Source organism: Orcinus orca, chromosome 2, assembly GCF_937001465.1.
Source record: "Orcinus orca chromosome 2, mOrcOrc1.1, whole genome shotgun sequence".
NCBI classification, from domain to species: Eukaryota; Metazoa; Chordata; class Mammalia; order Artiodactyla; family Delphinidae; genus Orcinus; species Orcinus orca.
In genome coordinates this window covers 17,715,333-17,729,482 of record NC_064560.1, presented here as the reverse complement: position 1 = coordinate 17,729,482, position 14,150 = coordinate 17,715,333, and the positions used below count along the sequence as shown (strand labels likewise).

Genomic DNA, 14,150 nt, shown 5'->3' with positions numbered 1-14,150 from the left:
CTAAGTTGTTTCCATCTCCTATCTATTGTAAACAGAGCTGCAGTGAACATTTTGGTACATGACTCTTTTTGAATTATGGTTTTCTCAGGGTGTATGCCCAGTAGTGGGATTGCTGGGTCATATGGTAGTTCTATTTTTAGTTTTTTAAGGAACCTCCATACTGTTCTCCATAGTGGCTGTACCAATTCACATTCCCACCAGCAGTGCAAGACTGTTCCCTTTTCTCCACACCCTCTCCAGCATTTATTGTTTCTAGATTTTTTGATGATGGCCACTCTGACCGGTGTGAGATGATATTTCATTGTAGTTTTGATTTGCATTTCTCTAATGATTAATGAGGTCGAGCATTCTTTCATGTGTTTGTTGGCAATATGTTCTTTGGAGAAATGTCTATTTAGGTCTTCTGCCCATTTTTGGATTGGGTTGTTTGTTTTTTTCTTATTGAGCTGCATGAGCTGCTTGTAAATTTTGGAGATTAATCCTTTGTCAGTTGCTTCATTTGCAAATATTTTCTCCCATTCTGAGGGTTGTCTTTTGGTCTTGTTTATGGTTTCCTTTGCTGTGCAAAAGCTTCGAAGTTTCATTAGGTCCCATTTGTTTATTTTTGTTTTTATTTCCATTTCTCTAGGAGGTGGGTCCAAAAGGACCTTGCTGTGATTTATGTCATAGAGTGTTCTGCCTATGATTTCCTCTAAGAGTTTGATAGTTTCTGGCCTTACATTTAGGTCTTTAATCCATTTTGAGTTTATTTTTGTGTATGGTGTTAGGGAGTGATCTAATCTCATACTTTTACATGTACCCTGTCCAGTTTTCCCAGCACCACTTATTGAAGAGGCTGTCCTTTCTCCACTGTACATTCCTGCCTCCTTTATCAAAGATAAGGTGACCATATGTGCATGGGTTTATCTCTGGGCTTTCTATCCTGTTCCATTGATCTATATTTCTGTTTTTGTGCCAGTACCATACTCTCTTGATTACTGCAGCTTTGTAGTATAGTCTGAAGTCAGGGAGCCTGATTCCTCCAGCTCCGTTTTTCGTTCTCAAGACTGCTTTGGCTATTCAGGGTCTTTTGTGTTTCCATACAAATTGTGAAATTTTTTGTTCTAGTTCTGTGAAAAATGCCAGTGGTAGTTTGATAGGGATTGCATTGAATCTGTAGATTGCTTTGGGTAGTACAGTCATTTTCACAGTGTTGATTCTTCCAATCCAAGAACATGGTATATCTCTCCATCTATTTGTATCATCTGTAATTTCTTTCATCAGTGTCATAATTTTCTACATACAGGTCTTTTGTCTCCTTAGGTAGGTTTATTCCTAGATAGTTTATTCTTTTTGTTGCAGTGGTAAATGGGAGTATTTTCTAGATTTCACTTTCAGATTTTTCATCATTAGTGTATGGGAATGCCAGGGACTTCTGTGCATTAATTTTGTATCCTGCTACTTTACCAAATTCATTGATTAGCTCTAGTAGTTTTCTGGTAGCATCCTTAGGATTCTCTATGTATAGTATCATGTCATCTGCAAACAGTGACAGCTTTACTTCTTCTTTTCCGATTTGGATTCATTTTATTTCCTTTTCTTCTCTGATTGCTATGGCTAAAATTTCAAAAACTATGTTGAATAAGAGTGGTGAGAGTGGGCAACCTTGTCTTGTTCCTGATCTTAGTGGAAATGCTTTCAGTTTTTCACCATTGAGGACGATGTTGGCTGTGGGTTTGTCATATATTGCCTTTATTATGTTGAGGAAAGTTCCCTCTATGCCTACTTTCTGCAGGGTTTTTACCATAAATGGGTGTTGAATTTTGTCAAAAGCTTTCTCTGCATCTATTGAGATGATCATATGGTTTTTCTCCTCCAACTTGTTAATATGGTGTATCACGTTGATTGATTTGTGTATATTGAAGAATCCTTGCATTCCTGGAATAAACCCCACTTGATCATGGTGTATGATCCTTTTAATGTGCTGTTGGACTCTGTTTGCTAGTATTTTGTTGAGGATTTTTGCATCTATGTTCATCAGTGATATTGGCCTGTAGTTTTCTTTCTTTGTGACATCCTTGTCTGGTTTGATATCAGGGTGATGGTGGCCTCGTAGAATGCGTTCCTCCCTCTGCTATATTTTGGAAGAGTTTGAGAAGGATAGGTGTTAGCTCTTCTCTAAATGTTTGATAGAATTCGCCTGTGAAGCCATCTGGTCCTGGGTTTTTGTTTGTTGGAAGATTTTTAATCACAGTTTCAATTTCAGTGCTTGTGATTGTTCTGTTCATACTTTCTACTTCTTCCTGATTCAGTCTTGGCAGGTTGTGCATTTCTAAGAATTTGTCCATTTCTTCCAGGTTGTCCATTTTATTGGCATAGAGTTGCTTGTAGTAATGTCGCATGATCTTTTGTATTTCTGCAGAGTCAGTTGTTACTTGTTCTTTTTCTTTTCTAATTCTATTGATTTGAGTCTTCTCCCTTTTTTTCTTGATGAGTCTGGCTAATGGTTTATCAATTTTGTTTATCTTGTCAAAGAACCAGCTTTTAGTTTTATTGATCTTTGCTATCGTTTCCTTCATTTCTTTTACATTTATTTCTGATCTGATCTTTATGATTTCTTTCCTTCTGCTAACTTCGGGGTTTTTTTTTTTTTTTTTTTTTTTTGGCGGTATGCGGGCCTCTCACTGTTGTGGCCTCTCCCGTTGAGGAGCACAGGCTCCAGATGCACAGGCTCAGCGGCCATGGCTCACGGGCCCAGCCGCTCTGTGGCATGTGGGATCTTCCCGGATCGGGGCACGAACCCGTGTCCCCTGCATCGGCAGGTGGACTCTCAACCACTGCGCCACCAGGGAAGCCCTGGGGGGTTTTTTTGTTCTTCTTTCTCTAATTGCTCTAGGTGCAAGGTTAGGTTGTTTATTCAAGATGTTTCCTGTTTCTTAAGGTAGGATTGTATTGCTATAAACTTCCCTCTTGAACTGCTTTTGCTGCATCCCATAGATTTTGGGTCATCGTATCTCCATTGTCATTTGTTTCTAGGTATTTTTTGATTTCCTCTTTGATTTCTTCAGTGATTACTTCGTTATTAAGTAGTGTATTGTTTAGCCTCCATGTGTTTGTATGTTTCACAGATCATTTCCTGCAGTTGATATCTAGTCTCATAGCATTGTGGTCGGAAAAGATAATTGATACAATTTCAGTTTTCTTAAATTTACCAAGGCTTGATTTGTGACCCAAGATATGATCTATCCTGGAGAATGTTCCATGAGCACTTGAGAAAAATGTGTATTCTGTTGTTTTTGGATGGAATGTCCTAAAAATATCAATTAAGTCCATCTTGTTTAATATATCATTTAAAGCTTGTGTTTCCTTATTTATTTTCATTTTGGATGATCTGTCCATTGGTGAAAGTGGGGTGTTAAACTCCCCTACTATGAAGGTGTTACTGTCGATTTCCCGTTTTATGGCTGTTAGTATTTGCCTTATGTACTGAGGTGCTCCTATGTTGGGTGCATAAATATTTACAATTGTTATATCTTCTTCTTGGATCGATCCCTTGATCATTATGTAGTGTCCTTCTTTGTCTCTTCTAATAGTCTTTATTTTAAAGTCTATTTTGTCTGATATGAGAACTGCTACTCCAGCTGTCTTTTGGTTTCCATTTGCGTGGAATATCTTTTTCCATCCCCTTACTTTCAGTCTGTATGTGTCTCTAGGTCTGAAGTGGGTCTCTCATAGACAGCATATATATGGGTCTTGTTTTTATATCCATTCACCCAGTCTGTGTCTTTTGGTGGGAGCATTTAATCCATTTACATTTAAGGTAATTATCGATATATATGTTCCTATTCCCATTGTCTTAATTGTTTTGGGTTTGTTGTTGTAGGTCTTTTCCTTCTCTTGTGTTTCTTGCCTAGAGAAGTTCCTTTAGCATTTATTGTAAAGCTGGTTTGGTGGTGGTGAACTCTCAGCTTTTGCTTGTCTGTAAAGGTTTTAATTTCTCCATCAAATCTGAATGAGATCCTTGCTGGGTAGAGTAATCTTGGTTGTAGGTTTTTCTCCTTCATCACTTTAAATATGTCCTGCCAGTCCCTTCTGGCTTGCAGAGTTTCTGCTGAAAGATCAGCTCTTAACCTTATGGGGATTCCCTTGTGTGTTATTTGTTTTTTTTCCCTTGCTGCTTTTAATATGTTTTCTTTGTATTTAATTTTTGACAGTTTGATTAATATGTGTCTTGGCATATTTCTCCTTGGATTTATCCTGTGTGGCACTCTCTGTGCTTCCTGGACTTGATTAACTATTTCTTTTCCCAAATTAGGGAACTTTTCAACTATAATCTCTTCAAATATTTTCTCAGTCCCTTTCTTTTTCTCTTCTTCTTCTGGAACCGCTATAATTCGAATGTTGGTGCGTTTAATGTTGTCCCAGAGGTCTCTGAGACTGTCCTCAGTTCTTTTCATTCTTTTTTCTTTATTCTGCTCTGCAGTAGTTATTTCCACTATTTTATCTTCCGGGTCACTTATCCGTTCTTCTGCCTCAGTTATACTGCTATTGATCCCATCTAGGGTATTTGTAATTTCATTTATTGTGTTGTTCATCGTTGTTTGTTTCATCTTTAGTTCTTCTAGGTCCTTGTTAAATGTTTCTTGCATTTTGTATATTCTATTTCCAAGATTTTGGATCATCCTTACTATCATTATTCTGAATTCTTTTTTAGGTAGACTGCCTGTTTCCTCTTCATTTGTTAGGTCTGGTGGGTTTTTATCTTGCTCCTTCATCTGCTGTGTGTTTTTCTGTCTTCTCATTTTGCTTATCTTACTGTGTTTGGGGTCTCCTTTTCGCAGGCTGCAGGTTCGTAGTTCCCATTGTTTTTGGTGTCTGTCCCCAGTGGCTAAAGTTGGTTCAGTGGGTTGTGTAGGCCTCCTGGTGGGGGGAAGTAGTGCCTGTGTTCTGGTGGATGAGGCTGGATCTTGTCTTTTGGTGGGCAGGTCCACGTCTGTTGGTGTGCTTTGGGTGTCTGTGGACTTATTATGATTTTAGGTAGCCTCTCTGCTAATGGGTGGGGTTGTGTTCCTGTCCTGCTAGTTGTTTGGCATAGGGTGTCCAGCACTGTAGCTTGCTGGTCGTTGAGTGAAGCTGGGTGCTGGTGTTGAGATGGAAATCTCTGGGAGATTTTCGCCGTTTGATATAACATGGAGCTGGGAGGTCTCTTGTGGACCAGTGTCCTGAAGTTGGCTCTCCCACCTCAGAGGCACAGCACTGACTCCTGGCTGCAGCACCAAGAGCCTTTCATCCACATGGCTCAGAATAAAAGGCAGAAAAAGTAGAAAGAAGAAAAGAGGATAAAATAAAATAAAATAAAAAATAATTAAGAAAAAAAATTTTTTAAGTAAAAAAACCTTACAGATAGAACCCCAGGACATATGGTGAAAGCAAAGCTATACAGACAAAATCTCACACAGAAGCATACACATACACACTCACAAAAAGAGGAAAAGGGAAGAAAATCATAAATCTTGCTCTGAAAGTCCACCTCCTCAATTTGGGATGATTCGTTGTCTATTCATGTATTCCACAGGTGCAGGGTACATCAAGTTGATTGTGGAGCTTTAATCCGCTGCTTCTGAGGCTGCTGGGAGAGGTTTCCCTTTCTCTTTGTTCGCACAGCTGCCGGGGCTCAGCTTTGGATTTGGCCCCGCCTCTGCGTGTAGGTCGCCGGAGGGCGTCTGTTCTTCGCTCAGGCAGGACGGGGTTAAAGGAGCCGCTGATTCAGGGTCTCTGGCTCGCTCAGGCCGGAGGGGAGGGAGGGGCACGGAGTGCGGGGCGGGCCTGCGGCGGCAGAGGCCGGCATGACGTTGGCGCGCCGTGCGTTTTCCCAGGGAAGTTGTCCCTGGATCACGGGACCCTGGCAGTGGCGGGCTGCACAGGCTCCCCAGAAGGGAGGTGTGGAGAGTGACCTGTGCTTGCACACAGGCTTCTTGGTGGCGGCAGCAGCAGCAGCCTTAGCGTCTCATGCCCATCTCTGGGGTCCGCGCTGTTAGCCGCGGCTTGAGCCCGTCCTAGGAGCTCCTTTAAGCAGCGCTCTTAATCCCTTCTCCTCGCGCACCAGGAAACAAAGAGGGAAGAAAAAGTCTCTTGCCTCTTCGGCAGCTCCAGACTTTTCCCCGGCCTCCCTCCTGGCTAGCCGTGGTGCACTAACCCCCTGCAGGCTGTGTTCACGCCGCCAACCCCAGTCCTCTCCCTGCGCTCCGACCGAAGCCCGAGCCTCAGCTCCCAGCCCCGCCCGCCCCGGCGGGTGAGCAGACAAGCCTCTCGGCCTGGTGAGTGCTGGTCGGCCCTGATCCTCTGTGCGGGAATCTCTCCGCTTTGCCCTCCGCACTCCTGTTGCTGTGCTCTCCTCCGCGGCACCGAAGCTTCCCCCCCCTCCGCCACCCGCAGTCTTCGACCGCGAAGGGGCTCCTGGTGTGTGGACACTTTTCCTCCTTCACAGCTCCCTCCCGCTGGTGCAGGACCCGTCCCTATCCTTCCGTCTCTGTTTATTCTTTTTTCTGTTGCCCTACCCAGGTACGTGGGGAGTTTCTTGCCTTTTGGGAGGTCTGAGGCCTTCTGCCAGCGTTCAGTAGGTGTTCTGTAGGAGTTGTTCCACGTGTAGATGTATTTCTGGTGTATCTGTGGGGAGGAAGGTGATCTCTGCGTCTTACTCTTCTGCCATCTTCCCCCTCTCCTCCATAAATGAAATCTTATAGTATGTGACCTTTTGAGATTGACTTTTTCTTTCACATAGCACAATACCCCTGAGATCGATTCAAGTTGCCGTGTGTAATGGTAGTCTGTTTATTTCTATTACTGAGTAGTATTCTGTGCTGTGGATGTTTCTTCAACCATTCACCTATCATAAGATATTTCAGTTATTTCCAGTTTTTGAATATTAGAAATAAAGTGTTTAGGAACAATTGTGTACAGGTTTTTGCATGGACTTGAGTTTTCATTTCTTTGGGATAAATGCCCGGGAATGCAATTGCTGAGTGGTATAAGTACATGTCTAGTTTTGTAAGAAACTGCCAGACTAGTTTCCATGATGGCTGTACGATTTTACCTTTTCAACAGCAGTGTGTGAGAGATCCAGTTTCCCTGCATTCTTGCCAGCATTTGGTAGCATCATTGTTTTATTTTAGCTGATCTAAGAGGTGTGTAGTGACAGCTCTTTCTGATCTTAATCTGCATTTCCCTAATGGCTGCTGATGTTGAACATCTTTTCATGTACCTATTTGTCATCTGTATATTCTTTTCAGAGAAATATTGCTTCATGTCTTTTGCCCTTCTAATTGCATTGTTTTCTCATTGTTGAGTTTTGAGTGTTCTTTATATATTCTGGACATGAGTCCTTTGTCAAATATGTGGTTTGCAAATATTTTCTCCTAGTCTGTACTTGTCTTTTCATTCTCTTAATATTTTTACAGAGAAAATGCTTTAATTTTGATGATGTCCAGTTTATCTGGTTTTTCTTTTATGGATCATGCTTTGGTATCATTTATAAGAATTCTTCACCATTGCTAGGTCCTAAAATTTTTCTTCTGTAGTTTTACATTTTACATTTAAATTTGTGATCCATTTTGAGTTAATTTTTGTATAAGGCATGAAGTTTAAATTCAATGTGGGTTTTGTTCTGTTGTGTTTTGTTTTCATTTTTGCCTATGGATGTCTAATTGCTTCAGCACTATTTGTTGAAAAGGCTGTTTTATTTCATTTAATTGCTTTTGTACCATTATGAGAAATCAGTTGGCCATACTTGTTGGATATTTCTGGGTTCTTTATTCTGTTCTATTGATCTAAGTGTCTATCACTCTGCAGAAACCACACCATCTTGATTATTACAGGTGTATTACCAGTCTTGCAATCAGGAAGTGTGATTCCTCCCACGTTATTGTTCTCTTCACAATTGTTTAGCTGTTCTATCCTTTGCCTTTTCATATAAATTTAAAAATAATCTTGTCTATATTTACTAGAATCTTGTTGAGTTTTTTCTAGGAATTACATTAAAACTACACATCAGCTTGGGGAGAACTGACTTTACTATGTCGAGTCTTTCATCCGTGAATACCATTTGTTTCTCCAGGTTTTAGATCTTCCTTGATTTCTTTCATCATCATTGTATAGTTTCCGGCATATAAGTCCTGTACATGTTATGTTAGGTTTACATCTATGTATTTTATGCATATCTATAAACCAACCATTATAATCTAAGTATTTCATTTTTTATTGATTGTAACTGACATTGTATTTTTAATTTTGGCATCTGTGTTCATTGCCAGCATATAGAAATACAATGGATTTTTGTATACTAATGTTGTGTCCTGTGACCTTACTGAACCTTCTTTATAGTTCTAGGAGATTTTTGTAGATTCCTTGGGACTTTCTACAAAGACCATCATGTTATCTACAAATAAGAACAGTTTTATTTCTTCCTTTCCAACCTGTATGCCATTTATTTCCTTTTCTAGGCTTGTTTCATTGTCTAGAATTCCCAGCATCCTGTTGAATTACAGTGGTGGGAGCAGGCATCCTTACCTTGTTCCTAATCTTAAGGGAAAGCATTCAGTCTTTCTCGATTATGTTACCAGTAGGTTTTTTATAGATGCTTTTTATCAAGGTTAGGAAGTTAGTTCTGCTCTATTACTAGTTTTTTGAGGATTTCTGTCATGAGGGTGTTGAATTTTGTCAGATGCATTTTCTGCATCAGTTGATATAAGCATGTGATTTTTCTTCTTTAGCCTATTAATATGATGTATTACATTGATTGATTTTTCAATACTGAACCAGCCTTGCATTCCTGCAATAGAGATCACTTGGTCATGGTGTGTAATTCTTTTTATATATTTCCAAATTCTATTTGCTAATATTCTGTTAAGGAATTTTGTTTCTATATTCATGAGAAATGTTGACCTGTAGTTTTCTTTTTTATTATTGGACTGATTTTTCATCTGATTTTTTATCTTTTTTGTATTCTTTTGAATACATTTATGTATCGTTTATGCTAGCAGTGGTCTACTTCAAGTATGAAAAAGGTAAATAACTTTGCAATAAAATATTAAGCACAGCTGAAAGTATTGCTTTTTATAGATAAGACTTCACTTTTAAGTTAACATTTAAATTTGTAAGTATGTAAGAGAAATATTATTTTTCCATCAGAAGTTATCAAAATTCTGTCAAGGGTAGTTGAATTATCTTCAGCTAACTAAGATCATCTTAGAACATATATTATTTCAATAGGTTGAAGAGGACTTTGTACCAAGTAGCTTAATAAAATCTTAGGAAATATTTAAACATATCTTCAGTAAAAGGGGTTATTTAAGGTCTGTTTCTTAGTTATAACACAGGCAAGTTTTATTTCAAAATTTGATTAGATACATGCCTTCTTGTCCTTTATCTCAGGATTTGCCAGTTCTGTATACATCACATAAAATCAAAGTCACTATCATTAAACTGAGATCTTCTTTTGCCATTAATAAAGAATTGTGGTGTGGATTCATGGTTAAGCTTCATAGTTTGTTGAATGTGTATGGTATATTTGTAATGAGTAAGACTGTACATGGTGCACCCACACGTAAATGTATACATATATAGAATATGTGTGTGTAACTTTTCAAAAAGTAACTTTTTGCCTCAAAAAATTTCATGAGTAAAACCCAAGTGGATGCCTAAAACTATTCCTAGTGAACTTTAAAAGCTAGTTAATAAGTGATAATTTAAATTAAGATGTAAATCATGACTATGTCTTACTGATATGAACAAAGCTATCTGAAATGATAATTTTTGAGCCTCCATGACATTACCTTGACAATCTAGAATGAATATAACATCGTTTATCCTATCTATCTTCTTAGAACTACATGAAATAATAGGTATTTTACAACGTATTTTGAGGAATGTTTCTATATGCAGTTTTTAGGAAAGGCATAGTTTCTCTTGTTCCAACTTGTTCTAATTTTACAGGATTCAAGCGAAAACTCGAGAATTTAGGGAGCGACAGGCTCGGGAGCGTGACTATGCTGAAATCCAAGATTTTCATCGGACATTTGGCTGTGATGATGAGTTGATGTACGGGGGAATTTCTTCCTATGAAGGTTCCATGGCTCTCAGCACCAGACCCCAGAGCCCAAGAGAAGGGCATATGATGGATGCTTTGTATGCCCAAGTGAAGAAGCCGCGGAATTCCAAACCTTTACCTGCAGACAGGTAGGCTCCTGGAGCAGTCAAGGTATTGCTTCCAAATCAACTTTTATATAGTTGTGACAAGGGAGTAGATTGTTCATCAATTCTCCACAACTAGAACGGCCTTTTATTAATGGCCTTTAAAAAACCCTTGTGTCTAAGAGTATGGAGTTTATACAAATCGAAGCCTAATGGAAGAACAGTAGAGATTTTGATAGCTTGTCTCACGATCCCAAAATATGTCATCTTGTTTTAAAATGGTTTCAGATGGGAGAACTAACCTGTAGTTTATAACTCACACAAGAAGCAAACTTGAAACTATGGTTCTTCTATTTAAGGCATATTTCCTTTTACTGCTAGGAGAGCCTCTAGTCGTGGTAGTTAAATAGATGGGCACTGACATGATTTGTTCCAATTATGATTGATTTGGGCCACTTTTTTTTTTTTTTGGTGACATGATTTCATATCATGAAAGAATTAGTGAATGAGATGTATGGTATAGTCAGTCTTCAAATTGCTTGTTAATAGCCACAGACCACAGGTCTGACTGTGTATATTAGTGTAGCACAGAGGAGTGCAATGCCGACCCTATGTTAATGGTTATATATTTATTTCAAATTTTATCTGAAACAATTTAGAAACAGATCTTCAGCTCCTTCATTTATGTATTCAAGCACCATATAAAGTTTAGTTCATGAAGAAAATAATATTCATTTCTTTTTATTTGAAACACATGCATGCTATCATCATAAACAATACACTCATTCCATCCCATCTTGTAGTGATGTCTTGCAATCATTGCTATATTGTGAAGCTAGGCTTTAAAAATAGTAGGTCTCACTTCAAACTAGTGGTTCTTTAGCACACATCAGATACCTGGAGGGCTTCTTAAAACACAGTTGGATTAACCCTTCCCCAGAATTTTGATTCCGTAGGACTGGAGTGGAGCCTGAGAATTTGCATTTCTAACAAGTTCCCGGGTCTGATGCTGGTGCTATACTTTATGAACCCCTACAAGACTAGAGATGCGTTGGAATTCCTTTGTCTCTAGCGCCCATGTGCTATTTGGCTGCTTTATTTTGCAAGCTGTCTATGTTTTAGCTACTTACTTGCAGCTTTTTTTAATAAAGGTTTGCAAAGGCAACAGGTAACCCTCAGGCAAACCCAGATAGAAGCGTTTTAAAGAGTAGCAAAAGGAGAAGCAGATCTTAGGGAAAGCTAGTCAGATTGTTGTTCTGTTCTTTCTTTTTTGTTTGGTTTTGTGTGGTTTTAGGGTTTTAAAACATTGTTTTATGAAGATCTATTTGGTGTTGATCGTAATGAGTGAGCCTTGTAAGTTGCCATAGGAGGCTTATGGTTTATTTAAACCCCTTTGGTGTTCACTGTGCTTATTATCTAATATGGATGTATCAGGAGTCAAAGAGTAAGGTTATTAACAGCGAGTGACATTTTCTTAAAAAACTTTTGCTAGGTTTTTGCTGTACTTGTGGAAGCTGTTTGTCAAAGGTCAAATCTCACTTGAAGGCCATGGATGCCCCATGGAAAGTGTTTTCTTGGGAGAAGACACACCAGCAACACTGGCACTGCCAGTTAGTAACTCCTGGAGGAACTAAAAGAAAATTAGTTAACGTGTTATTGATCATTGGTAAAAATATTGATCATTTTCAGCACCTTCCGCATCTAGTTTGAAAATCTAAAAGATAGTGACTTATAGTGATTATTCACATGACTCAAATTCCCCCTGACAGAGCTGGGAGTCAGAAGGGGTCTCTCCAGCTCCTGGCGTCCAGAAATGGTTGCTTTAAACCCCCGTTTAAACCCCAGTGCCCTACAAGAGTCTAAGCCTCCTGAAGATCTCTGCAGATTTTCAAAAGACCTTCTGTGTCCAGGGTCCTGACTACTAGGGTCCCCAGCATCCCAGCCTGCAGGCTCAGTTCTGCCCCAAGCTGACCTCAGACTGAAACTCAGCCTCCTGATTCATTTCCATCAAAATCCCACTCAGCAACACGTTCCGAGGAGGCTTTGGTCTTGGGGAGAAGAGCTCAGAATCACATCATACACATCGGTGTGTTCAAAGCCCCTCTCAGCCTCACTCAGGCACATCCCAGACAACTGTGTGTCAGAGATTTTACAGTTCTGTGTATTAGTGTCCCAGAAGGGTGACTGGACTACAGACTTTCTAAGACGTGTCCACCTCAAGAGAGATATAATTTATTTTTTTAAAATGGATCACAGATATTTATGTTTTGTGTTTTTGTAATTATGATTTTTCAGAGAATAAGCTGTCCATTGAACAATGATTTCACTAATCCAAAAAGTTGGGAATTATGGAACCTGTAAAGTATTTCTTCATCAACCTATAATTGAATTTGCATTTGGTTTGGAAATAATGGCATCACCTCCATTGCCATTTTCTGTCAGAGTAAAAGCTGTAAAAAGAGTGTTTCTCAGACTTGAGTAGCCTAGAGACTCTTTACAAGATGATCTCTTGATACTGCCATATAGAGTTAAATTGTTTTGATTATAATGTTACTTAAATATGTATAAAAATAAAATAGGGCCAAACTCCTTCTGTTTACGGCCATTATGTAACTATAAAACCAAACATCTTTACAAATTAAATACAAACAAAACCGTAAAACCATTACATTCAAATGAACAACATTAATTTAATGTGGCCAATAATTTTTTTTAAAATCTAAAGTCTCACACAAATCATGAATATGGTGGTGGATGCTCCGTGCCTGGTTCATTTCAGTTTGTTTGCTCCACAAGCCAAGGGCTGACTCAGTTCAGCCATCACTCTTCTCAGTTAGAGTCTGCAGTTCTTTTGCATGTCTGTATCCCATGACCTTTGACCCATGTGCTACATCCGCACATCCTAATGCATGACGTCCAACCTGCTTCTCTTACCATTAACTCGAGACAGTAAAAGTAGCATTTCTTGGTGCCTCTGCGTCTGTAAACTTAAATTCAGACCGTGAAATAACACATAAGATGATCTAGAATATGCTTCTATTAACTTTCTAAAAAGTTAAATGATGGAAACATAAAACTTGAAACTCCTCAGAGAGAGTTTTTACCCAATAAAGAAACTCCCATCAACTAACTAAATTTCACCCGAGTTTGCCGTTGGTGTCAGATGAACTTTACTGTTCACATTTTTGGATTTCATGGGAAAATCGCCAGTCCGTTGACAGTCTGAAGCGTAGCCTGAGTCTGTTCTGGGATTTTTATTGTTCAGTAAGAAAGCCATATTCTGAATTTCATTGCTTATAATTTTGATTGATCGAATGGAAATGTGGATCTGGTGGTCCCATGTGGAAATAACCAGGGATAATTTATTAAGTGCTGTGAATTTGATGTCAAACTGGGACACTTTCTCAATTTCCACGTATTATTTATAAAATGCTTTTTTACGATAGCTTCATACTCTGTCTGGCAATATTTGTATTTGCCTGTTTAATTGGATTGACACATGAAATATTATCTGACTGTACCCTTTGGCCATTGTTACTACTATTTATTAATGCCCTTAGTAACATTCTGAGTTTTCATATTGGGTGGATGCCGGAGAAGTCGCCCCTACCCTGCTGTTTTCTATGAATACCAAAGCTCAAACTCACAAAAGTGTTGGTGAACTTACTTTTATCCTGCTTATAACCAGAGACCTCAAAGATGTAGCTATTGTAAATGATTCCTAGTCCTATATCTCTTTGGCGGAGTGTATTTCCTGTGTGATTGCTGTGTCTTCTGATGCAGCGCCTCTGTGTTCGCACGTTTCTCCCACCGTGGGAGACACTGCTAGTCGCCTACCCAGCACCTCTTCTCTCCCTCTTCCTTACCTAATAGGATCCCCATTTTGTTCAGGCTGGTAATGTGCCCAGCTTAAAATTTTCAATTTCCCGGGCTCCCTTGCAGTAAGAGGTGACCACGTGACGTTATTGTGATGAATGAGCTAA

General features: G+C 39.1%; 1 protein-coding gene across 24 annotated transcripts in view; it reads left to right on the top strand.

Annotated features, from left to right (window-relative positions):
* PARD3 (par-3 family cell polarity regulator) overlaps nt 1-14,150 on the top strand; it is a 677,665-nt gene that overhangs the window by 461,895 nt on the left and 201,620 nt on the right. For all 24 annotated transcript variants that reach the window (XM_049705522.1, XM_033439327.2, XM_033439322.2 and 21 more), the window contains one exon: nt 9,970-10,212. In XM_049705522.1, coding sequence (XP_049561479.1) covers nt 9,970-10,212 — 243 coding nt within the window. The remainder of the gene's footprint in view (nt 1-9,969; nt 10,213-14,150) is intronic.